Source organism: Pistacia vera, unplaced genomic scaffold (assembly GCF_008641045.1).
Source record: "Pistacia vera cultivar Batoury unplaced genomic scaffold, PisVer_v2 Contig1145, whole genome shotgun sequence".
NCBI lineage: Eukaryota > Viridiplantae > Streptophyta > Magnoliopsida > Sapindales > Anacardiaceae > Pistacia > Pistacia vera.
Window position 1 is genome coordinate 172,588 of NW_022195188.1, and position 27,305 is coordinate 199,892.

Here is a 27,305-nt window from a genome sequence, read left to right on the forward strand (position 1 = left end):
TGCTTGGTGGCTTTAATTTGTGGATGTCAACAGACCATTGAACAATTAGTTAATTTCTGCTACAGGAAGAAACGGAAATTTCCCCGGGCCTTTATTGCTATCGATCAAAAAATTGTTACAAAAGAATGAGTTTCTCAAGCATTATGGTTCAACATGTACAAAAAGAATATAAATAATCATATGCAGTGAAGATTTTGATCACTGTACACCTATGCAGAAATCGTAAGGCAACATCAAATCGACGATGGAAGATTTTCAGTCTAGACATAGTAGTATGAAGATGTATCTGTTGTATTTGCGGCATCTCTGCAGAGAATAGATCGAGCTTCAACTACAGAGCGTGGAGGCTCTAGATCTTTCTCTTGCAGTGAATTTCCTTGCAATCGCTGCATGTGGGAAGCAAATGTGTCGTCCAAAATCTAACAAAACAAAAGCAAGAAGCACTTCAGCTGAAGTTTTGTTGCAAGAAAAAACACAAACACTAATAAGAGAGAAGCTACTTACACCAAGAGCATAATAAGATCCATTATAGGACACTTGATTTTCCTTTCTACCTTCAAGAAACTTCAGAACAATCTGGCATGATAGTAAATTGAATTGGATTAGAACAAAGAATTAAGTAAACTTGCAATTTTTTCATGCTTGACCGGGTAGTCTTCTTCACCTGTCCCATCCTGTCCCAGAATCCACGACAGGTTGCAATGAATATCCGACTTATGAAGACTCCATGCAAGTTGGATATAGAGTCAATGAGTTGTGAACACAACATCTGCATTTTTTCACGGACCTCGGCTTCTCCATCTTCTTCGTTTATTTCCTCCAGAATCCTTTTAAGCCGTGTGTTCCGATTAGTTTGCATCTGAAATGATCATTATTTTATAAGTATTTTGTATGGGTGAACTTTATCACTTGTTTGAAATCTAAAGATCAACAAGAACTTTTTGAAGAATTCGATAATAGTTTATCATCTCTTTACAAGAACTTTAAGTTATTGTATTTCATTATAAAATTCTAAGTGTATTTTTCTCATGGCATTGTTAATGAGCTAATAATATTTTCTAAATACTACTATTCCTAAGGTGCACCTCACAAAAGTCATTTCTAGGTCCCGGCACTGATTAAAAGTATCCATTGGGCAAGTTTTGAGTCAATCTTGCAAAACTTATCCTTATAGCTAGTTCTTTATTTTTACTTTGTGTTTCTTTTTTTAACCACTTGGCATTAAATCTTGATCTATTCTCAAGCTACTTGATTGATTCTTAAGCAGCAGCATAATGAATCAACTGAGGACTGTGACATACGCCACGTGACATTTGTTGAAAGGATGACTACAAGTGGAAATAGGGTATAGTAGAGCTTACGTTACTGACTAGCTTCTCCACTGTTGCCTGCAAGTACGTTTTATATTTTGTTCTCAGCAGCACTGTCACTTCATTCATCTGCTCGCCAAAGAGTGACTTCTTATCTCCAACAACAGGCAGGTAGGACGCCCAAGATTTTAAGATGTCCTTCACTTTACAATGTAAGATGTCCAGTATTCTTTTAATGGTGTTCAAGAATGTTCCCAACTGACAAAAGAAAAATATTTAAGATACATGCATATCTGATGTTCAAACCATTTGCAGTATGAAAAAAAGAAATCTAGGTTCGAAATCCATGCTATAAAACATATGAATGCGGTCTCTCACCTGACTAGGAACAGAATAAAGTGTAGTTGACTGTCTTCTTGTAAGCTTTTGAACATGAAGATTTAGCCTTTTTGGAATGCTATCTTTCAAAGGAGTCAAAATTTCATTGTATTGTTTCTCTAGTGCTCTTATGATTGCCCTTTCTACATTGGCAACAGCCTTCAAGAAGATAATCAATTATGAATTGTTAGCAAACATAAATACAGCAGATCTATCTGAGTTGTAAAAAACTTCATTTATGTTTACAAAAACTGTCAGACAATCACACACAGGTGTGTGCAGAGAGAGAAATTTACATTTTCCAGTATCAGTGAATACTGAGGCCAGTGATTGATCACTACTTCATATTCAATAAGAGAGTTTTTAATTTTCTCGTACATTTCCTCAGCAAATGGTGAAGTGGACTGATTTGTTGTAACTCCAGACCATGGGACCTGCAAAAAGTAACTCAAGCTCATATTTGGAAGTAGGTTATAGAGTGAAGTTTATTGTTGGTGTGAACATGTTATTTGTCCACTTTCTCCATGGCCTACACACCTTTGGGCACGCTTGAGATTTTTGGAGGTGGGGTAGAGAGAAAAGGGTATCGATAATAAAATGCTCAAGCTCATATTTGTAAATCAAATCTGTTTAATTTATGCAAAAAAAAAAAAAAAAATATATATATATATATATATATAAATCCATGGGAATTAGGAGTACCTTTTCCATTTTGCAGAGGTCAAGTAACTTAAGTTGCATATCCTCCACCCAAAGCATTATGTAATCATGGAAAAGACCCCTTGCATCAACCCCACCCTGCACAGGACTGAAGAAAAAAGAACATAGTATGTCAGACAGAAAAAGTTATAGAAGGCTGGACTTGATTGGATGTCAAGATTAACTGTCTGTTGATAACAGTTAAACCTTCATTACAGATTTTTTTATCAGAGTAAATAATAAGGGACTTTTCAAGTAAATTTCTTAAATAACCTGATATTCCATGACTCAAGATGCCGTTCAAAATCAGCAACAGCAACTAGAAGTTCATTAACATGTGGCAGTGGGCTGGATGCAGGCCAGGCAGCAAGGAAACCTCTAAGCCTGTTACACAACTCAGTGCTGTAAACAGCAGCTGCAATGTTTGACAGGTCAATTGAACTGAAAAAAAAAATATGAGTCAGAATATATAAATATGATTGAGAATGGAGTTTGTGAAATACAACATGAGATCTTATTAGTGGTAACATTTATTTACGCCTGCAAATTCCAATTTATAAATAAAAGTTGCTGTACCTCGGAAGTATGTGGTGGTTGTGTATCTTGATGTCTGATTGAATTTCTTTGCCAATGTTTATACACAAGTTCTTCATCTTTAAATAAGCTGTTGAGATGGTAATGGAGTCCATGAGGAAACTGTCAGAGTTGCTTGAAACAAACTCATCAGTCTCAAGCAAGTGCTTCCGGCATCTTTTCTTCGCTGCTGTCTGTACAATTTTTTTTTTTTAGTTCTGTTTTTTTTGATTATGCTTAATGTATCAAAACAAAGAAAAAACAGAGAGACAAACAAGCTTCTTATTATTTATAGATAGAAAAAATATGAACAAACTGCAAGGCCCATCCTCCATTTCCTATAAACTCGTTATTCCACCACTAAATCATCTAGAGACATCATGGACAGAGTTAAAATTTAACTGATATTTCTCTAAACTCTGAGACAGCAGATCCAGAGGCCTAATGACCCAGCAAGCTAAGGTTATTTGAGGATACTGACCCTCTAGTGTATCTTATACATGCATAAAGATTGGAAAGTGTTTAAATGTATTAAAATAAGTAGTTTCCAGTAATAAAATTTAACTTACCTGTAGGTAGTTTCTCAGCATAGTCTGGGCATCTTGAGATAGTACATCATGGAGGAGGCAGTACACTTGGACAGCAGAAGCTAGGGCTGGTGCCACAGATTCTTGTGTTGGACCAAGCAAGTCTGCCAGCCCTGTAGGAGAGTTTTCATCCAAGGACTTGTAGTTCTCAAAAACATTTTGCAAGAGACTCTCAATTTGAGTTTCACAATCTAACAGCATGCTTTTCTGCAAGAGAGCAAGTTAAAAAAGTTATATTTGCCAACCATGTTAACACTTAAAATCCCTTTGAAATACCAATTCTCCATAGGTGCTTCTTCTTCAATTGGTACTATTGAAAAGGTACTACGAAGAATTCATTTAATATTTACTATTCACAGATACTAATGTTCTAAAGTTAGCTAGAAGCAAAGAAGTTCTGTCATGAGATTAGAAACGAAATTGATTCAATGTGAGTGATTTGGGAAGGCCTACCTCCTGCCTAGTCAAACTTTTCTCACTCCTTGCCTTTAGAATAGGTACAAGTAACTCGTTCACAAGTTCTAAGCAGTCTTTTGTTGGAGTTGCCACATTCATTACATGTAAAAGATGTCTACAAAGAAATAAAAAAAGTGATCACAATATCTCAAAGAAATCATGAAGAGTAGAGCAAAATATGAACTTCATTAGGCTAACTTGAAAAAATTGACATTCATAAACACCTGAGTTTAGTATATGAATCAGAAACTCCATAGTAATCTGCAAATTCAGTCAACAACCACTTCCAAGGTCCTTGTGGCCTCAGGTTTCTGGAATGAAAAGGTTGTGCCCGCATTGCAGCCTCCAATAGTAAATCATATGCTAAGGTCTCCACCACAGATCCACTCTGTAATATGTAAAGACAAAAATATGAGACCTCTGATTGTACACTCATGAATCTTCTCAAGTATCCATACAAACCAGTTTGCATGTCCATACTGCCTCTGGAAAGCTAATTTTTGAAAGACCGGACAGTGTTCATAAAGAAAGGCAACCATCCACGCTAATCCAACCAGTTATCAGGAACTATAATTTGCATTATGGTTCATATCCCACATAGAAGAAAGAATTAATGATATTACTAGCCATCATTCAGTCAGTTAAACAATTCCTCCTATATATCTTAGTTCACAATTCATTCTACTAATAGGTCTGTTATAATACAAATTTCAGATCCAAAAACGCAACTAGCCATCACTCGATTAGTTTCCGGTCAATTATGCAGTGTCCAACAGCCCTCAAAAAGGAAGTAGATAAAAAATTTGACCATGTGTGTTTGAACATAAAATACTAATCAACAGAGTCGGGTTGACAGGAATGAAACCTTTATATGATTACTCTCGCCAGATGTGATTGTACTACCAATGGATAGCTGGATCTTCCCAACACATTCCTGATCATCATGGTATATGGGCCACCATCGAATTCTGTCATTCTGCACAATTTGGATAACCACATTGAAATACATGCAGACGGTTGAAAGTATAATTTAGTCCTGCAAAGGACAAGATACTGAAGGTAGAGAAAGATAGGTACAGGGTTATCAGTCAAGGATGAAACTGGAATGGTAGCTCGACCCTGGATTGAATTCTTCTTATCTTGGACTTCTACCAAAAGAGCATCCCCCTCATTCTCTGGAAAACTGAAATTACATGCACTTGTAAGAACCATTTTAGGAGTAAGATCCCCTTTAAGTAATGAACTATGGTTTGATTGTGAACTATCAAGTTTGAACGATGATTTATCTTTAAAAACACACGAAGCAAATCCCTTAGGTCACATAACAATATAAATAAATGACCTTGTGATTCAATAGTTATTAAATTCATCATAATGTTAAGATTTATAACCTTGGTCCTGCCCAGTTGTACATCCACAATTCATACCAGCTTTCATTCTTCCACATTCTTAGAAGTAATGATGTGATAAATGATTCAAAGCTATCCAAACAAAAAGACTGGCATAAGTTGAAAAGTATTATATCAACTTACAAGACATGACAATCACCATTTCCAGGAAGCAAGCATACAGCAGAACCTTTCTCAGCTTCAGCGTCTTCTGTAGCACTCTTCAATTGGAATAAGCATGAAAGAGTCTCTGCAATTTTTTAATGATCAAGAAATAATAAGACATTATTAAAGCAGGAGATGCAATATCATAGCAGAGATAGTTGTGCCACAAACATGATGGTTCCTTTCACCATTTTGTCCTTCAACCAATCTGAAGATATACTTTGACAAATTTACAAAAAGACCTACTCATTAAGTTGTTACAACCTAGACCTACTCATTAAGTTGTTACAACCTCTTATTGAATGTAATTTGAACTTCATTAGACAAAGCACCAGCATCAAAATCTTTTAAATTGGAATATCCATGTGCACATCATGTTATCAAGTGGATTTTATTGAACTTATGAATGAGAAAATAAAGAGATTGCAGATTATTTGTTCCCAAAAACAAACCTTCTGATTGTACTGAAAATGAGGCTAGTTTGAGGGTTTTGATGCCAGTTTTCACTAGAGTTGAAACATGTCGAACATACTCTGCTCCTGCTTGCATGTACATAGCATTTCGGAGTGAATATGTGCTCCTAAGTTTCCGCCTCGGTATTATTCGCAATTTCCTCACTGCCATTTTCCAACAACCATGCCTTAGTTCAAATAAAAAAATTCAATTATGGGATAAATAAAATTCAATTCTTTGCTCTATTTGAGTCTCCACAAATAGATACATAGATAGGATTTAAATTCTATTCAGTTAATTACTCTTGCCACTATAACCCGTTTTATAAACAGAATTACTCCACATGTAGTATAAAAGAGCTTATAAACAAATTGAAAGTTAACATGAGCTTTGTATCTGCCAAAAAAAAAGTAACTTCAATCCGCTGATTCTGAATGTAGCATCATTGTAATACAAAGACCTTACCTTCAACTTTATCTTCCCCATGACTTTCTTTGCCTTCACAGGGTATACGTTCTGCTCCCTTAGTAGTGTCAATTCTATTGGTTGTACACCTCGAGGTTGCAACAAGAATTTGTGAAGCCTACACAATCATATAAACATTGAGGTTTGCCCACTCAAACTTGAAAAACAACTAAATTGAAAAGAATAAAAAAGTATTTAATGGTTAATTAAAATCCTTGAAGAACAAAATCATATGGTAGCGTACCCAAATGCACTACGAAGCACCACACACTCATCACGCAGAAACTCAGGGGCCTCTGTGCAGCCTCTTGCCAAGCATAGAGGCATAAGCGGATGCAAGCATCATAAGCTATTAGAGTTTGCAGGCAAATTGATCTCTGCAACAATCGAAAAGAATCATCAAGATGAATGCAATCACGTAAATTTCTAACATGTAAACCCCCACCTGAGCCTCATAAATTGGTTAGAAGTAATGTACAAAAGTGAAAAAAAAAAAAAAAAAAAAAACCCTAAACCTTGACCAGTCAATCTGAGGTTTATAAAACTGTATATTATATTTACAGACGTATAAAGCTGAGCCATAAGAATTCAGGGAAACCATGTAAATACCAAAAGAGAAATAGAACTCCATAATTGAAAACAGAACACCTATACCTGGCCAGTGTAAAACAGAATTCGAGAATCAAAAAACTTAGATTACCTAGTGTTATAATAATGTGAGTTGTCCGATGAGTTGGTTTGCCAGTAAGGTAATTTTTCTTCCTTTTCCCTAGGTATTGTACTGTTTAATCTGCAGAATACAATATCAAGAAAATAAACAACTTGTATAGGGAAAAACGATACTAATTTACTGAAGATTTTTCAAACAGACCTAACAATTATAGTACCTTTCATCAATCTCACTGCCTCTTTGAGACTGTGATTTCCAGTCTGTCATACCTTCCTTACTGCCATCAAGACTCACCGATTCTCTGGACCCATGAATCCCACCAGTTTGCTCCATTTGTGCCTCAACCTCAGGGCTCTTACCTTCTGTTCCAACTTCCATGATAGGAGGTGCACTAGGAGTTCCCATATCATCTACCTCCTTGAGCAGGGTGTTTCCACAACTTGCAGTACGCTACAAGCAACATTTAACATCTTCATTAAAATTATAAATTTGTTCTTGCAACACAATTAACCATTTTAAACCCCAAAACCACAAAATATATGACCAAAACAAAAAATAAAAAAAAATTTTAAAAAAAACAACTCTTTTAACATAATCCCACTTATTTTTATGATCCAAAAATCACCATCCCGCTTACAATAACCTGTACTACTCCACAAACATCATTAGCATTTTAATTAACATTATAAATTTGTTCTTAAACAAAATCCCAACATTCTAAACCCCAAAATTAGCATCATTCACCATAAAGAGTAAAAACAACTCCTTTAACACAACCCAAAATTTTAATAACCAAGAAATCACATTTGATAAAAAAAAATAAATAATACTCTTAGAAACAAAATCCTAAGAAAATAAAAACAACATTACAATGATCTGTCTTAAATCAGTTTCTTACCTGTGCATTGCGTAGTTGAACTCGTTCGCGAAGTAGCGAACTAATGTTGCTGCCAGAACTTGGAGTCAAAAGTTTCTGGGAAGATTTTTTAATTCCCGAATCACCATCAGTAAATCTCCGATTAATCTCAGGTACTTCAATCTTTAAATTGTTCAACAAGCCTCTATTCAACTTTGTGTTGCAAGATTTATGACCAAACATCTCCTCCTCGTCAGCTTCATTACAATACCTTAAGTGTTCTTCTTCTTCTTCATCAGTGTAATTCAAATCCATATTATCAGAAACTGAGGCTACACTCTCATCGACATAATCATTATCATCATCGTCTTCACTGTCGCCAAGACGAGGAGCCAGAACACTGTGAGGTTTTAATAAGCCAGAGTGGAACTTTAAGGGAGGTAAACCATGGGGAGACATAAGGCTAGTGTTGGAATTGTACAGTAAGGGAGATTTCGGAAACGACGGGTCATATGAGTCACGTGAGTGTCTCTCTGCTAACGGAGAACGAACTCTGGGTTCTTGATTTACATCTGATTTCTGCGAGGAAAAGAATTGAGAAGAAGAAAGTCAGAAAGATTTGAAGGAAAGTATTAAAATTGAAATAAGTTGAAAACCAAAGAGAGTACCTGTTTGACCCAGTTGATAGCGGTTTCGTCTAGACCTTCAGTGAACATTGTTGCAGAGTGAGAGCGAATGAAGGAATGAGAAACAGTGAAGCGAGGTCAGTGAGGGAGAAAGAAGAATGGAGCGTATTAGCTGTGATCAGGCTGTGTTGAAATGTAACGGCTACTTTCAACGTTTTAAATTTTTCTTAGCAGAGAAGGGGCACTTTTCAGGTCATTGTATTAAATATACATTATTATTATATTCTAAGACTTTAATCATTATAATATGAGATGATTTTAAGGAACTATTTTTTTTATTTTTTTTAATTTAAAGCATAATTTAGAAATTAAACAATTTAATTCAGCTTTTTGATTCAGCTAAATATGAACAAACAAATCTATTGATGATCCCTCCATGGTTTTGAACATTGTTACACCATTAACCCCTACATATATATATATATATATTTTTTTTTTTTTTTTTTTTCTTTTCTAGAAAAAAAGCTTTTATTATAGATAAGTTTTAACTCTCTGGACAGTGAAGCCAATAGTTATTAGACATAATAATGATGAATTAAACTTGATATAATTAAAAAATAAATGTTGCATATGAACTCTGAAACCTGCTCTAATTACACATTAAAGCTATTAACACAAGATGACAAGCATATTAAACTGTGCGCAACACCTGAAATGGCAAAAAAATGAAATTAATTGTCTGGTATTGAATGTCAATAAATGTTAAACTATAAACAAACTTAATTACAAGCACACCTTGTATAGTTAGTACTAGCTGTACACAGTTTGACCAACAACAAAATTTGAACCTGGAATAATAGATTGTATCGCCTGGAACAAAATAATGCACGGTGGCTGAACCCAACCCCAGATGATATTTCAAAAGGGTTTTAATTTTAAAGCAGGGGGGTACCGGTACATTGCCAGTAATAGAACTCATCAAAAACCACCTGTACCGAGTAGAGACAAAAGCCAGTGAAAAGAAGGCTTCCACGTTTCCCTACATGCAACAGTTTGTAACTGAGGGAAGGGCAGTGATGATGGTGACTCATCTCTTCACAAATATAGCCCATTTACACAATGCCACATCTGCACTCCGTACATTGTACTTAACCAACCCACGTTGCAATTTTGCATGCCATCGAAGTAATTTTGATTTATAGGCAGTTTAATTTTGCAATTCATCGGTTTCATCTCCTCTTTGTTACTGTCTAGTCTCATCTTCCACTCAGTGTAAAGACTCTGAGTAAGAATATGGATAAATACAAAGGAGTCGTTGTGTCTGGATTTGACTGGCTCTGCCATCTATTAACTCATTGTTTATCATCAGTTAGAGGCAGTGGACCCCACGAATTTTCATGTGGGGTCTGGTTTTTTCATGGGGGAATGCAATTCATCACCTTTCTTTCTCTATATCTGAGTCTTGGTGAGTGCTGTTCCAGAGTAGAGCAGAAGAGAATTGTGAGTGAAAAGAGAGAAATTGAGTAGAATGATTTCATTGATTTCAAAGAAGATGAATCTGTATAACAATGGAGATAGAAAAGGGAAAGGTGTACTGGTTGATGATGGTTCTAGTCCTTATGAGGGGTTGGAGGACTTGCATGTTTTTGATAATCAGTCAACACTATCTGGTGCTGTTGATAATGTAATGCTTGCTTCACAAGAAATCCAAGGACCTCTAACTCCACCTCAAAGTCATGGTTCTTCTCATGTTGTTGAGAAGGAGAAGCAGAATCCTCCTAAAGACAAAACTTCTATTCTTCTTTATACGACTCATATTAAGCCTCGCCTTAGATGGACTCCAAAGCTTCATGCCCGTTTTACTGATGCCATTGTTGAGCTTGGTGGAGCTGCTAGTCAGTAACCCCCTCTTGCATAGCATGCATCACATAATTTTATCATCAACATCATTTTGGTTCTTCCCATCATTATTTTCTTTGCAATTTGTTGCTTGCACTGTTTGATTACTTTTATGACTTTTCAATTAGAAGTGCTTTCTTAAAAATAGGCATATTCTTTTTAATGGCTTTCATAATAATGAATAGCAAGTTTTGTGGGTGAAATGCAGCTTTTTGCATTTAGGCTTAGCTTAATTCGGTGTTTGTTTATTCAATTAAATCTTAATCTTCATGCTTCACTTTTCTACCACTATGGAGGTCTTGTTCTAGTCAGATCCATGTCTATACCACTGCATCCATCTAGTTTTGAGGGTCCTCAAGTGGGTTTTTCTACCAGGAACTTGAATTCTCCTTTGCATGCATTTTGTTTAAGCCAAAGTTGAAAGCTTTTTGCGTTATAACTTTTTCGTTCGTTTTGGAAGTTATGCAATAATGGTTGCATATGGCTATGAGTTATGAGCATATGATATCATCTGCCTAGAAAAATCAGGTAAAAAGGCATAACCTCTACAATCAAAATCTCACTGTGCATAAAATCAAATAACTCAAAAGGAAATTCCCATATCTCCTCATCTATAAATACTTGTTTATCCTTCTTGAGAAATATGGAGAACACATAGCCTCTAAAATCAAAATCTTCATTTTGTCCAAGTAAACTAGCAAAAGGAAAATCATCTTGCTTGCCTATCATTTTATATATTTCCACCTTTTTGCATATCATCATCTATGTATATGCTTTTATGGTTTACCCTCAAAATTTTAATTATTTTTTCCTTATCTTCCTTGATTTGTTTGCGGGTGTTCTTTGTTGAATTTGACAATTTGTTTTAGATTTAATGTTGATTGTAAATTATAAATCACACTAAATTAATTATCATTGATACTACTACCTCTTCTGTAGATAATCTTACCTAAAAGTCCTTAGTTTTTACTTATCTCAACACATTCCCCTAATGTCCAAGTTGTTTAAAGTTATTCATTTTGCATGCTGAAATTCTTATAGTCTTGTTGACATAAGCAGAATAATGGCATTCTTTTTCTACCAAAAGCATATGAACACATATATTTCACTATGATTGTCTCATTTCTTGTGACACATATGTTAGTTCAGTTTTTCCAGCTTATCTTGCTTTTCAATGTGTGATACTTCAATATGATTGCCTTAACAGTAAGCTGGGAAGTTTGTGCTTCTTGATGATTGCAAACGAAATCTTTCTCGGATTGGTTTGTAACAATACTAAATCTCTTGATTGTTGATGATGAAAACATTTTTTTCGTATTAGAAAAAGCATTCAGTTTTCGGTTTCTGTTATAATGTGTCCAGGAATACCGTTAACTCTGCCTGATGCTTGTGGCAAGTTGTCATCCTTATTATAATAAACTATTTTGAAGATATTTGTAGTGTTCTTGTGGTTTTAATTGGAATCAGATTGTCAACGTTTTCTTTATAATGTTTGTCGTGTTCTAATAGTTTTGAGGATTCGGAATGTTGTTGATATTTCCCTTCTCTTTGACACGCGTCTGTCGCCTAGTATAGCATTCCATACTTGGTTTAATGACATCTAACATGTCCTTGCGATTCAAATTTGGTATATCAATGAAAAATCTGGCATTTTGATGGTTATATGTAGATAAAACCAATGTTACATTAAAGATTTTCATTCATTCTTTCCCTTTCTGATCCAGCATCTTTGTATTTCATTCCAGTATAGGGCTTGTGTGTCTTCACATTCATGTTTAAGCATTTACCTTACAAATTATTTTTGTTTAGTCCCAATAAATTATTTAATGTAACCTCTATTCCTTTTTCTATAAACTACTAAATGTTGCTCTCTAGAATTTGTGTGATTAACCATGTTTCCTTTTACAAAGTTACTGATTTTGGGAGATTACATAATTAAGATATGAAAATGCATATGCTCCTCAAGTGTAGTATTATTACTGTCAAGACAGGAGAACAGAGATGAATTTACACATAAGAACTAGAATTTGAACCAGCTGGAACAAAGTGATAAAAGTTCCAATAATATTGAGAGGCTAAACATTATTATCCCGTTGTGGAGTTAAATGTTTGAGGTTGAAAATTTTGCAAGATCACAGCAATGCAAGGATGTAAGTTGAGGTAGATAGAAAGAACCGTTTCCCTGTAGGGTGACAAAACAAGTTTCCGAAAAGTTACTAGAGTGATGATGCAACCTTAAATTTCTTTAATGACATTCGTGCAGTTGACTCTATGATTTATATAAAGTCTAGTTGGTTATCTTCACTGTTTTTAGAGAAATCTAACAAATTTTTTTTTTTTTTTTGAACTTCATTTCCTGTTGGCATCTTCTTCTCATTCATTATTAGGGGAGATGGTTTTATGCTTTATAATGATTTGAGTCATTACTAAAAAATTATAGTATTTCCTAATTTGTAAATCAATGAATCCCCGGCTCATGCTAGTTTTTCATGCTTTTAGGAGCAACACCGAAAGCTGTACAAACTGCTATGGATCTCGATGGACTGACTCTTTTTCATGTAAAGAGTCACCTCCAGGTATGTTTTGACTACTAAATTTTCTGTCATTTTAGCAGCTAAATCCGAAATATTGGTAGTAAACCAGGAAATAACTGTTATTTGCTACAAAGTACTAATATTAGATCTATTACAGAAGTTCAGAATGGGGAAAGTTACAGTGAAGGAATTAAAGGAGATTCCAAAGATCCGTAAGTTACGGTTTAGCTAAAGTTACATGCTTGTTTCAAATTTCATTGTTATTGAATCTTTCCATGTTTTGTTTTCCACACATTCTTTTTGTGAAAATTTAGGTTCATCAATTTTTCCTAGCAGAAATAAATAGAAGAAAATTGAAAGCTTCCCTTTACTTTCAAACAAGATTTTGCAGCTATATGAGATTTGAAAAAAGTTGACATAAACAGATAGACATCAATGATACACAATAGGTATTATAAACATGTCATTCAAATGAAAATATGAAAAAAATATAGTTAAAACTGTGCTCTTATATCATTTCTATAATATAACAAGGTAAGGTAGCCTTAAAAACATTACTGGTTGCATTTAAACATTAATCCAAGTATTTCTCTCTTTTCTAAATGAGAATTTTAAAGACAGCTGTATTTGATTATAACGTTTAAGTGGAGAGGACAAACTTAATGGATTCATATTGGCTATGCCCTAATGTTTCGAAAGGCATGCAAAAGAAAAATCATACTGTTACAAGAATAATAGAATTTATGGCTACTCACTTGAACAAGAGACTTGAATCCTTTTGGTTTAGTTGATGTATAAGCAGTTCAGGCAGAAATAGGTATTTATGCAACATCAGAACTTCAGAAGTAAAATTGCAAATAGAAAACAGGATGTATAGGTTTATATTAATTAACTTACATTCATCACTTCATCACACTTCATAAGGTTCGATGAAAACATTTAGTTCCAATCCTGTCACATTTGCAGTAGAAATCTCTGCTTGTGCTTAATTTGCTGCATTCATAAAGAATGGAGAAATCCCAATGAAATAGTTGTACTTAGACTAAAAGATAAGACAGGAAAGAAAAAAAAAATTAAGAATTCGACAACAAAAATTTAGTACTTTGATCATGTTTTATGCTTCAATGAATAATGACCATTTCAAAACAAAATAAATTGTGAAGACGAAGGGAACAAAGTAAAAGAGGCATCTATATAAAGGTTTATATTTTTTTACTTTTGTTTTTTTAAATGATATACATAATCTCTGGTTAGATTAAGCTGACATTTCTACTTTCTATGCCATTGAATGAACAATGCCTCAGCTTCTCGACGATTTGGAGGCCATAAAATCAGAACTTCCAGAAGCAACCGACCAGTCCGTGCAAAAGGGTATGATAACTATGTCATTATTATCTCCTCTATTGGCCATTAATCTGCTTATGTTAAAGGTATAATTTCCTGTGGTATAAAGGTAGGCTAACAACTATTAGTTTGTTTTATGAGATAGGGATGCCAAATCCAAAGGCTCCAAAGCCCAGAAAACTACAGAAGCAAAACAGAGGGAGCGCGGACAGCTTTATCAGAAACTCCAAGTAAGTTCTTTACTTCTTGTAATGACTGCAAATAAATTTTCTGTAAAGGAATATATATTTTTTTCATTACTGGGCTTTAGATTTTAGCAAAAGGGGCTAATTTTGATTTATTAGCTTTTAAAGTTGTCACTTTGTTGATAGTTGATACTTGAATCTTTTTTAAGCAAATGTTTTAGTCTGTATACCTTTTAAATATTTGTAGTACATTACCTATCAAAAGAAGTAGTTTCTCAAAGCATTCTCAAGATAGTTGAATTCCAGCAACTCAATCAGATCTATTACGAATTTATGATTTGTTTTATGTTTCATAATAAAACTGTCACCATGCTGGCTAAGAAATGTTTTGTGAATGTCTCAGGAAGCACGTAATAAATACATAGACGGTGAACTAGAAAATGCCTATAAGGAGTTTGTCAATCAATATATTTCAGGAGCAGATGGAGGCGTACCAAGTATTTTCAGGAACGATCTTGCTGGGGTAGGAACAAAAGCGACAACACCCTCTTTGAATTCCAACCAGAAGAATACCTATCCACAAAATAATACACTTGAGAGAATCGAAGAGTGTCTCAGCCTTCAGAAGCAAGCTAGCAGTTCCAGAGGTTACCAGCTCCAGAACCAGAAAGTTGCTTATTCTGAAACAAGAAGCAACATGACTTCAGATGGGTATTCATTTCCTGCATATAATTCAACAAATGCTAACAATGTGCAGGTCAACCTCAAACAGCAAACCCCGAGTTTTCTGCCCCAGGATGTTGCTTCTGCAACCGCAAGCTTAATGGCCTCGATTGGGTTTTCTTTCCCAGCATATAATCCAATCAATGCTATTGATGTGAATGTTGGCCTCAAAGACCAAACTCAGAGTTTTCTGCCCCAAAATGCAGGTTATCATAATCAGCCTCAGAGTGCAGCACGTGGTTATCAATCCCAAAATGCAGCTTATGGTTATCAGCCTCAGAATGCAGCTGATTTTTCAACCAATGACTTCCCAAATTCAAACAGGAATTATCTGGGAATTGCAGCTAATTCGGCAGCCAACATCTTCCCAACTAATGGGAACTATTCTGGAAGTGCAACTTATTTTGCAGGCAACAACTTCCCACCCTCTAATGGAAACTATTCTGGATGTGCTGTTTATTCTGCAACCAACAACTTCCCAACCTTGAACGGGAATTATTCTGGAACTTCTGCTCATCCTGTGATCAGTGACTTGACAAATCCTAGTGGGAACTATTTTGGAAGAGCGATATTTTCTGCAGCCAACAACTTCCCAACCTCTAGCGGGAACGATTCTGGAAGTGCAAATTATTCTGCAGAAAACAACTTCTTAACTTCGAATGGCAACTATTCAGGAAGTACAAGTTACTCTGCTGCCCACAACTTCCCAACTTGCATTGAACAATACTCTGGAGCAGCAACGTACTCTGCAGCCAACAACTTTCCAACTTCTAACAGGAATTATTCTGGTAGAACAGCTCAACCTGTGATCAATGACTTGGAAACATCTGAAGGTAATTATTCTGGAACTGCATATCATTCTGTGATCAATGACCTGACAACTTCTAAAGGGAATTGTTCTGGAAGTGCGGCTTATCCTGTGATCAATAGCTTGACATCATCTGAAGGGAATTATTCTGGAAGTGTAGCTTATCCTGTGGCCAATGACTTCACTACTAATGGAAATTATTCTGGAACTCCAACTTATCCTGCACTCGACAACTTTACAACTTCTAAAGGGAATCATTGCGGAAGTGCAGCTTCAGCTTATTCTGCAGTCAATGACTTGACAACTTCTAATGAAAATTATTCTGGAAATACAGCTTACTCTGGAACCAACAATATGTCAACTTCAAATGGGAAGAAATATTCAGGAACTGAGTATCTGGAAGACTTGAGTGCAGCACTTGCTGCTTCTGGGAACAACAGCGAAAGCCTCCTGGGGACACTGGAGGAGGATCCTGTAGACGCCTATATGAATTGGAACAATGCTGAGCCAAATACCAAAGACGATGGCCCTGGCTTCACCAACCCCTATGCCCAAAATAACTGACAGCTGCTTGGACTTGGATGTGGAACTTCAAGTTCAAGTTCGTCTATCTTCGGTTCACAAGTAGTATTTACATCTGATACAGTCTATTAGAAAATATAAATAAAGCAAGCATAGACTTGTAACTCTATATACATAGACTTGACCTGAGTTTCGGTTTAACTTCCGGTTTGTATAAGCTCTTTATGAAACATCCTGTTTTCTAAGTTCAACTATTTTGCCTCCTATGCTATTTCTAAATTTGATAATGATATGTGTGCAGCTCTTTATATATCCTTTTTAATGTTTAACTTAGGCAGACGAAAGTGTTCATCTGATCAAATGCGTATGAAGAGTCTATTTTCGGTTGTTTTTATGGGTGTAAATCCGGTTTGGCAATGGATTGTTACAGTAGATCTGTATTCCGTTTAATATGCTTATGGTGTTTAACCATATATATTGTTAAAATTTGTTGGGACTGGTTGCCAAAATTTTAACCTACTTGACTATATTCGTTCTATTTTCATAAAAAGTTTTAAAAAAACTAAAAATTAATGAAATGAAAAATATTGAGCTTAGCAGGGCAGGGCCACAATTAACTACCAAACGCAAAAGGAATAATTGGTCATTCGATTGATACCTGTCCAAACTGGTTTTTTTTATAGGCGGTTGAAAAGGAGTAAAGTTGTCTGTTTCTCTTAAACCTTTCTTTAGGTTTTCAAGTTATCGCTTAACAAGGATTACAGCTGGTGTATGCAATGATTTCATGCTACTCCCAATGCGTATAACATATATGGAGAAACCGATTGATGATTTTCTAGATGTAGATTTCAAGACTATCTCCCTTCTCGACATGGTATTAATTACCAAATTTAACATGGTGTTTACCAGACGGCACCATTACCAAACCCTTATATTCAGGGCCATCTCAAGAACATTTGTGACCCAAGATAAAAATTACTTTGGGAGCCTTCTAATAATATAAACATATATTAAAAAAAATATATCAAATTTATTTTCTTGTCTTTTGAGATGCAAAATCACTAGAGATGTGAATAACGATCGGCAGGCTAACTGGGTCAGGTTGGTAGGGGGTTGTAGAGAGCAGATATTGGAAAAGTGATGGGTGGTGAAATAGGTAATTTCCAATGCTTGGATTGGCCAGAAAAGGCTTGAGAAGTCACAAGCTAAAAGGAATTGGTGGCCGCCGATTTGACGGAGTAAGCGAATGAGTTATGATAGGGATTTTGGTGAGAGGGTTGAGGGGAGGAAGATGGTGGTGTCAGGGAAGGCCAACAACGCCAGGTACATGCTGAAAAGATCAAAAATGGCTGTCGTGCACGGTGGAGTTGGGTTATGAGATTCGTAAAAAATCGATCAAATCGAGGACTATCAAGGTTGGAAAAACACTTGGGAAAATGATAAAGTGATGATTCCAGTCAATTTTGGTGAGAAAATTGATGAGAATCAGCTTCAAACGACTGGCAGTGAAAGAGGGATGGAGATAATTTATGTGAATGTCCAAATTTGTGATAGAATTGGGGTTGAGTAATTTGAGACATGTAAATGACTATTTAACTTTTTATTGTTAAAAGAAATTTAATGTGTTAATTTAGGAGTGTAAATTGGAATATATGAAACTAGATGTACAAACTATTATTTTATCAAACTTTGGGTGGGAATATATGTAAAAAATTTATAATAAATTCAGGTCTTTTTGGCTTTTTTTTTTTTTTTCCTCCTGGCTTGGATAAAAAATCATACACCATTTTTTTTTTTTGTAATATATTAAAAAAATTATAAAAAATTTGGTCCCTTATTTTCTGGGGCCCTAGGCAGGTGCCTCACCTGCCTACCCCTTGAGCCGGGCCTGCTTATATTTAACCCTATCTAGTATCTATCAAATGTGTGCAGTCACTGTGTAATACTTATCACTTCATCAATGTAATAAAATGCCGGCATAAGTTAGACTTAATGACTTTTTCCCACCCGAATAATGATATAATGTCACTTTTCTACCGATTTTTAAAATACTATTTTACTATCAAAGCTCAATTATATTTGTAAATTTCATTATAGAGAATTACAGAATAGTCAAAAGTGTCTTATAAGTAAGGGCAGGACGGTCAATGTAAATTAATTGATCATCTTCTTTTTCATCTCCCTTCCTCTAATCACGACTACCCTTTTTTCATCGCTGGCCAATTCCGGCATTTTTGTGACTCCCTGCCACCACCATCTTGTTCCTCATGCCTCCTTCATCAAAACCCATCTTCCACGGTCCTTATCGAAACCACCATTGGAGTCCTCATGCGCGCATACCCTTCTCCAGACTATTTTGGCTAGAATCCGATGTTGTTGACTTTCCTCCACCCCTCCACCAGCTTCCCCATCCTCCATAAACCAAAACCCCCAACGTTTCCAATCCTCTCCTCCCACCGTTCACCAACCATCGCCTTGTTAGGGTTTCGTGTTCTAAAACAAATTATGGTGGCTAATGGCGGCCAAAATCGAATCCAACACCATCATTCGAACTACCGAACTCCACACTACAAAACCCCCCAAACCCCACCTGTTAGCCCATCTATCGTCGACCGAACTTGCCTCCATCGTCGTGATTGGGTTTTTATATTCCTGTGAAATTGGCTTCGATTTGATGTTTCTTTGCGTTTGTTTGGGCTTATTGAATGTTTGAGGGATGATTGTGTTGGTTTTCTAGGTTGTTTCCATTGCCGACAGTAGCCATTTTGCACTCTTTCATCGGTGCACACCAATTGCTCGACAAATTGGCCCACTCCAAGTGGCATCGATGATTGAGGAGTGATTGTGTGTTGGGGGTGAGAGGGGGTTTTGGTGGGGGGACATCAGTGAGTTGAATGGTGGGGACGAGGTCAATTTTTGGTGCTAGAATCGGTCAGAATTTAGGCTGAGGCACGCGAAACTTTAAATTGCAGTGGCTAGGGATTGGGGATTGCTCTTTGGTGGGGGTATTTCGATCTTTACAGTGAATATCACTATTTTTAAGGAAAACTGTTAACAAAATCTAATGTTTAGGTAATAAATTGGTATTTTAAAAGTCTGAGAAAGTGCCGTTACACCATTATTTGGGTGAAAAAAAGTCGTTAACTCCATAAGTTAACCCATATATTTCGAATGGTAACAAAAAGGATTCAACTTAATTTACATAATCTCCAATCGATATCCCCCACCCCAACTATCATATCCAATCTAATAAAATACATATTTGTTACATTGATGGCTTTTTCTAGCCAGATGTGGTTGTCAACAGCCAAATCTCCATGATAGATCTAGCCAAATCGACGCACGACCGATCAAATCCAATTAATTGTGTCATTCCAATGACTTCTGGCCACTGTCCGATGATGGTTGTCGATTGTTGCAATAATTAGGTGGGTGGGAGAGTTTTTTTTTTTTTAATTTATAAACTTCTATTTGTGGGGTGGGGAGGGTTAAAAAATAATCTAAATTTTTTCAAAAACTATTTAAAAAAATACACTAAACATATTTTTAGAATCCTATCCTATTTGATTAAATCCTATTCAGAATAGAATACTATTCTAAAAACTTAAATAATCGAAGCCGTAGCAAGTAGCAACATCCATTTAGAAAAAATTCACTGCACCAACACACTTTCCAAGAGGGAATTAAACTGTGGTGATAGATAAAATGACCATTTAACCGTGTCTCTTGAATGATAAAATGAAAACAAAATACAATGATAGAAAAACCAACCATTACAATTTTGTAGAACAACTAATGTAAACTGAGACGCGTAATTCAAATGTAGCTCAAAACTAGTTAAAATGAGAATAACGAAATGCCAATATAGAGGGTAATAAGATAGAAAATCACCACCTCTAAATCTATCATATCTTCTAATGATGAACCAAGAAAACTCCTTCTCTACGTACTGGAGCCTTCTCCACCCAGTCTATGAAGATTCACAGTTCGATGAGGAATCACAACAACGGTAACTTTTAATCAATCTTCTCAGATGAGAATAGGTAATGGACAAAGTTGAAAGACATTAGGAAGCCGATGGTGCCAGTGGACAACATGATAGCAACTGCCATAATCAGCGAATAACCAAGATAAAGTACAACAGACACCGGCCCACTCAAACTCTGCAGGTCAAAGACCAAGTAATTGATCGAGTACAGGAACACATAGAGTGCAACTGAACCTGAAGCAAAGAATGCCTTCCACCACCACCGCCAATCCTCAACACAAAGATGCATGTATGTAAGAACCACGGATACTTTCGCACAAACAACAACCAGCAATAACAAAACTATCAGCAGAAACCCAAACACATAATAGAACCTTCCTAGCCAGATGCTGGAGAGAATGAAGAAAAGTTCAATGAATAGGGTTCCAAATGGAAGAGTTCCTGCACCAAGAACAAGAAGCCATGATGGATACTTGCGAGCAGGTATTTCTCTAGGAATCTGGTTGGTTCGTACAGGATACTGAATTGCCTCAGCTTGGGTCCCAAAGAATCCACCCAATAGAGTGAGCGGCACAGAAATGCAGAACCAAAGTGACAAGAGCACAAAATAGAGAGAAATGGGAATGGCACCAGTACTCTTGCTGCCCCAAAGAATGAAGTTCAATACTGTTAGAATAACAAAGACAATTCCAGGAAAGAAGCACGCAACAGACCAAGAGACTGATCTCCATCCTTCAGAGGTTCCCTTGATGGTTCTCCACATACGTACAGCAACATAACCAGCAGCAATACCCAAGAAAAGATATAGAAATATCATCCTTGTCAATAGCATTCCTCGTGAAGCTGGTGACATGAAACCAAAGGCTGCAAAAACAATTGTGACAACCGCCATCCTAGTAATTTGAACTCCATCTCCAACCATCACACAAAGAAGCTTTGAATGATCTGGTTCTCTGAATACATCACCCACAACAAGCTTCCAGCCAGAAAGTTCTTCATTCATTTGTGCTTGAGCTTCCTTGTCCAATTCCTCGTACCTTGTCAAATCCCTTCTCACAGTCCTCAAGAATATGACAAACACTATACCAACCAGGAAAACTATCACCATCAATGAATTAAGGATTGAGAACCAGTGGACACGAGCACCTTCCATCTTCAAGTAAGCATCCCACCGAGATGGCCATCTTGTACTGCTCTTGACAAATTCGACCTCGTATGTGAATGATATTCTCTCTTGCTCCCTTATTATTTGAGACTTGTCAAGCTTTGAGGGGCACTTCACTGTTGTTATGTTATCATACATGTGAAGTTTTGTCATAACTTCTGGATCATGCTTAACACTGCAAGGTACAACCTCAAAACCAACAATCTCATATCCAGCGGCCTTCTTATTATCAGATTCTAAAATCACACCCATACCTTCTTCACCAGTACCGATAATCTCAACCCCACTCCCCACATACTCATGAACCAAAACAGTAAACTTGAGATGATTAATAATGTAATCATCATTACTATTAGCCGGAGTATACCCCACTGGGAACCCAGTCCACTGAATAGTAACCCCATTTTGCTTTGCATATCTCATCACAGGCAAATTGTCCAAAATCATATTCACTTGGTACAAATCCCGTGTTCTCTGTTTCAAAAGCTTAACCTCATGCTCACTCAATGGATTCATAATGCAAAGAAAAATTGTCTCATTCAGATTCATACGAAACCGATATGGGGAGTTATCAATCTGATCTCCCATAAGGAGTTCTCCAAGATTCTTCGCACTTTTCTTGACCCCACCAAGTGGTGTACAATAAGGCAAACTATAGTAACTATACGGAAGCTCAGTCTCAATGGAAGTCAATGAATTAACTTTGGCAAATATGGGCTCCCTATTTGAGTACGTGTGCATATAACTTCCGGGCAAATAAAACCCATTGCAAACTTGCAGGAACAACAACACAAGGAGAAAAGCCCAATTAATTGTGGGCATTTTCTTCTTCGGTTTCAGTGACAAAAATGCCCGCTCAAATCAACCAAATAATGCAAACACTCCATATTTTCTCTCAAACGACGTTAACATGCGCATTCAACACGAAATCTACATCCAACAAACTTAATTTTGTCAACCTCTCAACATCATCTCTTGTATAAAAACAAGTAAACTAATAACAAATTTCTACTCTTAAGTCTTAACAAACATGCATAGATCCACAAACCGACATGTTGTATTTTAATCAGATCAAATTAAGTCACATGCAAACAACACATACAAAATCTACAAATTAACAACAAATAGATCAAGCTTCATAAATATAAATGACGAATCCTTGAAAGCTCACACAAGCAATAAGAGTGAAGTGATAGAAGCGTACCTGAAGCAAATCTGGAGAGATAAATTGGAGATGGGCAGAAATCTGGGAAGGATCCGAATGTGTGAAAATGAAGCAGAGGGTGTGGTGCGTTAGTTTAATTGGTTGGAGAGGAGATGGTTTCTGAAAGAGAAGGAGAGCATGGGTGTTGTTTTATATTAGGTTAAATTAAAGTGAAAAGTGAGTAATAAAACGATAGAAATGCTAAATGTTGTGATTAGTTTTTTCGGGTAGTTTTTAACTCGAGTTAGATCTCGTGGTTAGATTTGACACTCGATTTCGCGAATGTTATATTTATGGAATGGGCCAGCCTATTCGCAGTTTCTTGGGCCAGCCTTCGGGAATGGTTACAATGTAGTATCCATTTACAATAACAATAATACTACATCAATAACCCTTTCTCACAATCCTGATGTGATAGTTTATAATTGGTTAGTTCACAACGGATCCCATATGAGTCTCACTAATTAATTACAAACTGACCAATTACGAACTACCACGTCAGGGTTGTGAAAGAAAGTTTATAAAAAATGATTGTTTATATAGTATTACTCTTAGGAGGCGTTTGGTTAGAGATTATGTGAGATTACTGGAGTTAAGTCATCTTATATTACTTGATTATCATGTTTAGTTGTCAAGTAATATAAGATACCGGTAATCTTCAAATACCAATAGTAACCACTATTGGTAATATTAGAGGTAATCTGATTACCTCCGTTTTCTTAGGTATTCTAAGATTACCAGGGTTATCTTTTTTTGTTACAATCCTATCCCTATAAAAATTTTGGACAATAATGCCCCTATTTTAAAATAAATTTACATTAATATCCTATTTCAATTTTACCTTTGTTTAATTAAATTTTTGGACAATAATGCCCTTATATTTAAAACAATTTACAGACCACCACTGCCACCCAGCCGCCACCACCACCACCGACAGTAGGCCAACCACTAGGGACTGCTGCCGAAAAGTCGTTGGAGTCCTTAAAAAAGAACGAGATTCGGTGGGAGGCTCAGGAGGCTTTGATATGGTCGTTTCAGTCCATATTAACGGCCGAAAACAGCCATATCAGGCTAGATCTGGCAGTTAACGGCCAGATCCCTAGCCATTAATAGCCAGAATCTATTTTGGTCTGAATAGATCTGGTCCATGGCCGTTAATGGCTAGGGATCCGGCTGTTAACGGCCAGATCTGGCCGTCAGTGGCCAGGGATCCGACCGTTAACGGCCAGATCTAGCCTGATATGGCCATTTTAGGCCAACATCGAAGCCTTCTAGAGCCTCCCAGCGAATCTCAGTCTTTTTTAAGGACTCCGGCGATGATTTGCGGTGGCGGCAGGAGGTGGTGGGGGTGATTTCATCATAAATTAAAGTTTTATATAAGCGGGGGTGTTTTATCTAAATCTGAAATATTGAGGGTTAAAAGAAATTATTCAAAAATTAATAATAAAAATAATATTATATTAATATTAATATTTTAAAATAGAATAATTTGGTAATTTAAATAACATACCCACCAATTTATTCCCCCTAACCAAACATATTAATATAACATACCCACCAATTAACCAAACACATTTTCCTAAAGATTCCCAGTAATCTTTAAGGTAATATAAGATTCCAGTAATCTAACATTCTCTGAACTAAACGCTTCCTTACAATAAATGATTCTTTTCATGCAGCTGCAAAAAAAATATTAAGCGTACAATACACTATTCAACCGTAGGGCTTTCTAACTGTAATTTTTTCCATTTTGTATTCGATCCAAGGCCCATGGCTCTTATGATGCTCCCATACTCCTGGTAAAAAAAACTCATAAAATTAAAAACAATGAAACACTTTAAAAATGGGGATTTAAATTTCAAATATTAATCATCTAGAATTCCAGGAAGCGTGTCTAGTGTCTACGACTGAATACTGATAAGCTGCTTGATGCAATTAAAGTTGTGACAATTTATGACAGGTGGCTGTATAGTGACGATCTTGCAAACGTTATCAGTCATGTTCTAAATAGTTTCCAGTAACATATTGAAAATGGCTTTGGAAAGTGATTTCTTGAGTTCACACTTCTACAGATCCTTTGAGCCAATTTGCAAGTAATGGCAACTGACAGGCGAAAACAATTTCTGGGCCACCCCACCAACAGACTCCCATTCAGGCATTCACTTTTGATATCCATCAACTATTCCCACATATTTCCTACTATTTTTTATTCACCCAAAAATGAAATCTAGAAACATGACTGATGAGATGTCTGTCCAAGCCTTTTGACCGATCAACGGCCGTTGGACACCTTATAAATACCACCACCCGACTTTCTCTCAATGCATAACCTCCAGTTTCCATATAAACACTAGCCAAACATGTCGCTTCAGCTTTTAACTTCATTTCTCCTTTTCGGTCTCACATTACTTGTCTTCTTTCTCATCACCAAAGCCAGAACCACCAAATCTAAAGGATCATCATATCCTTCCACTGATATTTTCCCCAAATCCTACCCATTAGTGGGCTCCTTCTTCTCCATTTTAGCAAACCGAAACCAATTAATCCAGTGGTCTACTTCCATTCTCCAAAACACCGCCACTGCAACATTTGCTTTGCCTAAGGTACTGGGCACCGTCACTTACTTGACTGCTAACCCAGCCAATGTCCAGCATATTCTCAAAACTAACTTCTACAACTACCCAAAAGCAGAGAATTCCGAACAACTCTCTTCGACTTTCTTGGCAATGGCGAACAATGGAAGTTCCAAAGACAAATTTCGAGCCAAGAATTCAACACCAAATCTCTCCGTAAATTTGTTGAAACCGTTGTTGAAACCGAGCTCTCTGATCGCCTTATTCCCATATTAGAGTGGGCTGCAGCCAACAATGACGTCCTCGATTTTCAAGATGTTCTTCAAAGGTTTGCGTTTGATAATACATGCAAGATTGCTTTCGGGTACGATCCTGAGTACCTGTTGCCGTCTTTTCCAGAAGCTAAGTTCGCACGAGCTTTTGACGAAGGTGTTAGGATTAGCAGCGAAAGATTTCACGCACCTTTACTAATACTCTGGAAGATAAAACGAGTTCTCAATATTGGTTCTGAAAAGCGTCTAAAAATTGCGACTTTTGAGGTTCAAGAATTTTCTAGAAACATCATAAAAGAAAAGAAACAAAAACTTAAAGAAAACTCCTCGCCTGAATCCATGGATCTTTTGTCACGCCTTACGTGAAAGAGAAGGAGAGCATGGGTGTTGTTTTATATTAGGTTAAATTAAAGTGAAAAGTGAGTAATAAAACGATAGAAATGCTAAATGTTGTGATTAGTTTTTTCGGGTAGTTTTTAACTCGAGTTAGATCTCGTGGTTAGATTTGACACTCGATTTCGCGAATGTTATATTTATGGAATGGGCCAGCCTATTCGCAGTTTCTTGGGCCAGCCTTCGGGAATGGTTACAATGTAGTATCCATTTACAATAACAATAATACTACATCAATAACCCTTTCTCACAATCCTGATGTGATAGTTTATAATTGGTTAGTTCACAACGGATCCCATATGAGTCTCACTAATTAATTACAAACTGACCAATTACGAACTACCACGTCAGGGTTGTGAAAGAAAGTTTATAAAAAATGATTGTTTATATAGTATTACTCTTAGGAGGCGTTTGGTTAGAGATTATGTGAGATTACTGGAGTTAAGTCATCTTATATTACTTGATTATCATGTTTAGTTGTCAAGTAATATAAGATACCGGTAATCTTCAAATACCAATAGTAACCACTATTGGTAATATTAGAGGTAATCTGATTACCTCCGTTTTCTTAGGTATTCTAAGATTACCAGGGTTATCTTTTTTTGTTACAATCCTATCCCTATAAAAATTTTGGACAATAATGCCCCTATTTTAAAATAAATTTACATTAATATCCTATTTCAATTTTACCTTTGTTTAATTAAATTTTTGGACAATAATGCCCTTATATTTAAAACAATTTACAGACCACCACTGCCACCCAGCCGCCACCACCACCACCGACAGTAGGCCAACCACTAGGGACTGCTGCCGAAAAGTCGTTGGAGTCCTTAAAAAAGAACGAGATTCGGTGGGAGGCTCAGGAGGCTTTGATATGGTCGTTTCAGTCCATATTAACGGCCGAAAACAGCCATATCAGGCTAGATCTGGCAGTTAACGGCCAGATCCCTAGCCATTAATAGCCAGAATCTATTTTGGTCTGAATAGATCTGGTCCATGGCCGTTAATGGCTAGGGATCCGGCTGTTAACGGCCAGATCTGGCCGTCAGTGGCCAGGGATCCGACCGTT

General features: G+C 36.4%; 2 protein-coding genes and 1 pseudogene across 2 annotated transcripts; 1 reads left to right on the top strand and 2 right to left on the bottom strand.

Moving 5' to 3' along the window:
* Positions 1-76: 76 nt before the first annotated feature.
* Positions 77-8,779, bottom strand: LOC116145751. The gene is given in 24 exon segments (XM_031431199.1): positions 77-419; positions 505-576; positions 665-859; positions 1,362-1,568; positions 1,689-1,847; positions 1,985-2,122; positions 2,391-2,496; positions 2,661-2,828; positions 2,964-3,154; positions 3,530-3,754; positions 4,001-4,118; positions 4,228-4,391; positions 4,869-4,979; positions 5,081-5,186; positions 5,536-5,641; positions 6,009-6,169; positions 6,470-6,592; positions 6,719-6,785; positions 6,788-6,838; positions 6,841-6,851; positions 7,175-7,264; positions 7,362-7,594; positions 8,043-8,579; positions 8,669-8,779. Coding segments are annotated over 24 exon segments (3,546 nt in total). The 5' UTR covers positions 8,717-8,779; the 3' UTR covers positions 77-260.
* An 11,878-nt stretch (positions 8,780-20,657) lies between these two features.
* On the bottom strand, positions 20,658-23,152 carry LOC116145864 (transmembrane 9 superfamily member 12-like). The gene is made up of 2 exons (XM_031431305.1): positions 22,999-23,152; positions 20,658-22,724 (listed from the first exon to the last, which is right to left on the bottom strand). The coding sequence occupies exon 2, from the start codon at positions 22,614-22,616 to the stop codon at positions 20,658-20,660; it is 1,959 nt and encodes a 652-aa protein (XP_031287165.1). The 5' UTR covers positions 22,617-22,724; positions 22,999-23,152.
* Positions 23,153-25,358: 2,206 nt separating this feature from the next.
* LOC116145839 lies at positions 25,359-26,209 on the top strand (annotated as a pseudogene).
* Positions 26,210-27,305: the final 1,096 nt, after the last annotated feature.

Coding starts and splice junctions, on each gene's coding strand:
- LOC116145864 (XM_031431305.1), bottom strand. CDS start 22,616: ATGCCCACAATTAATTGGGCTTTTCTCCTTGTGTTGTTGTTCCTGCAA.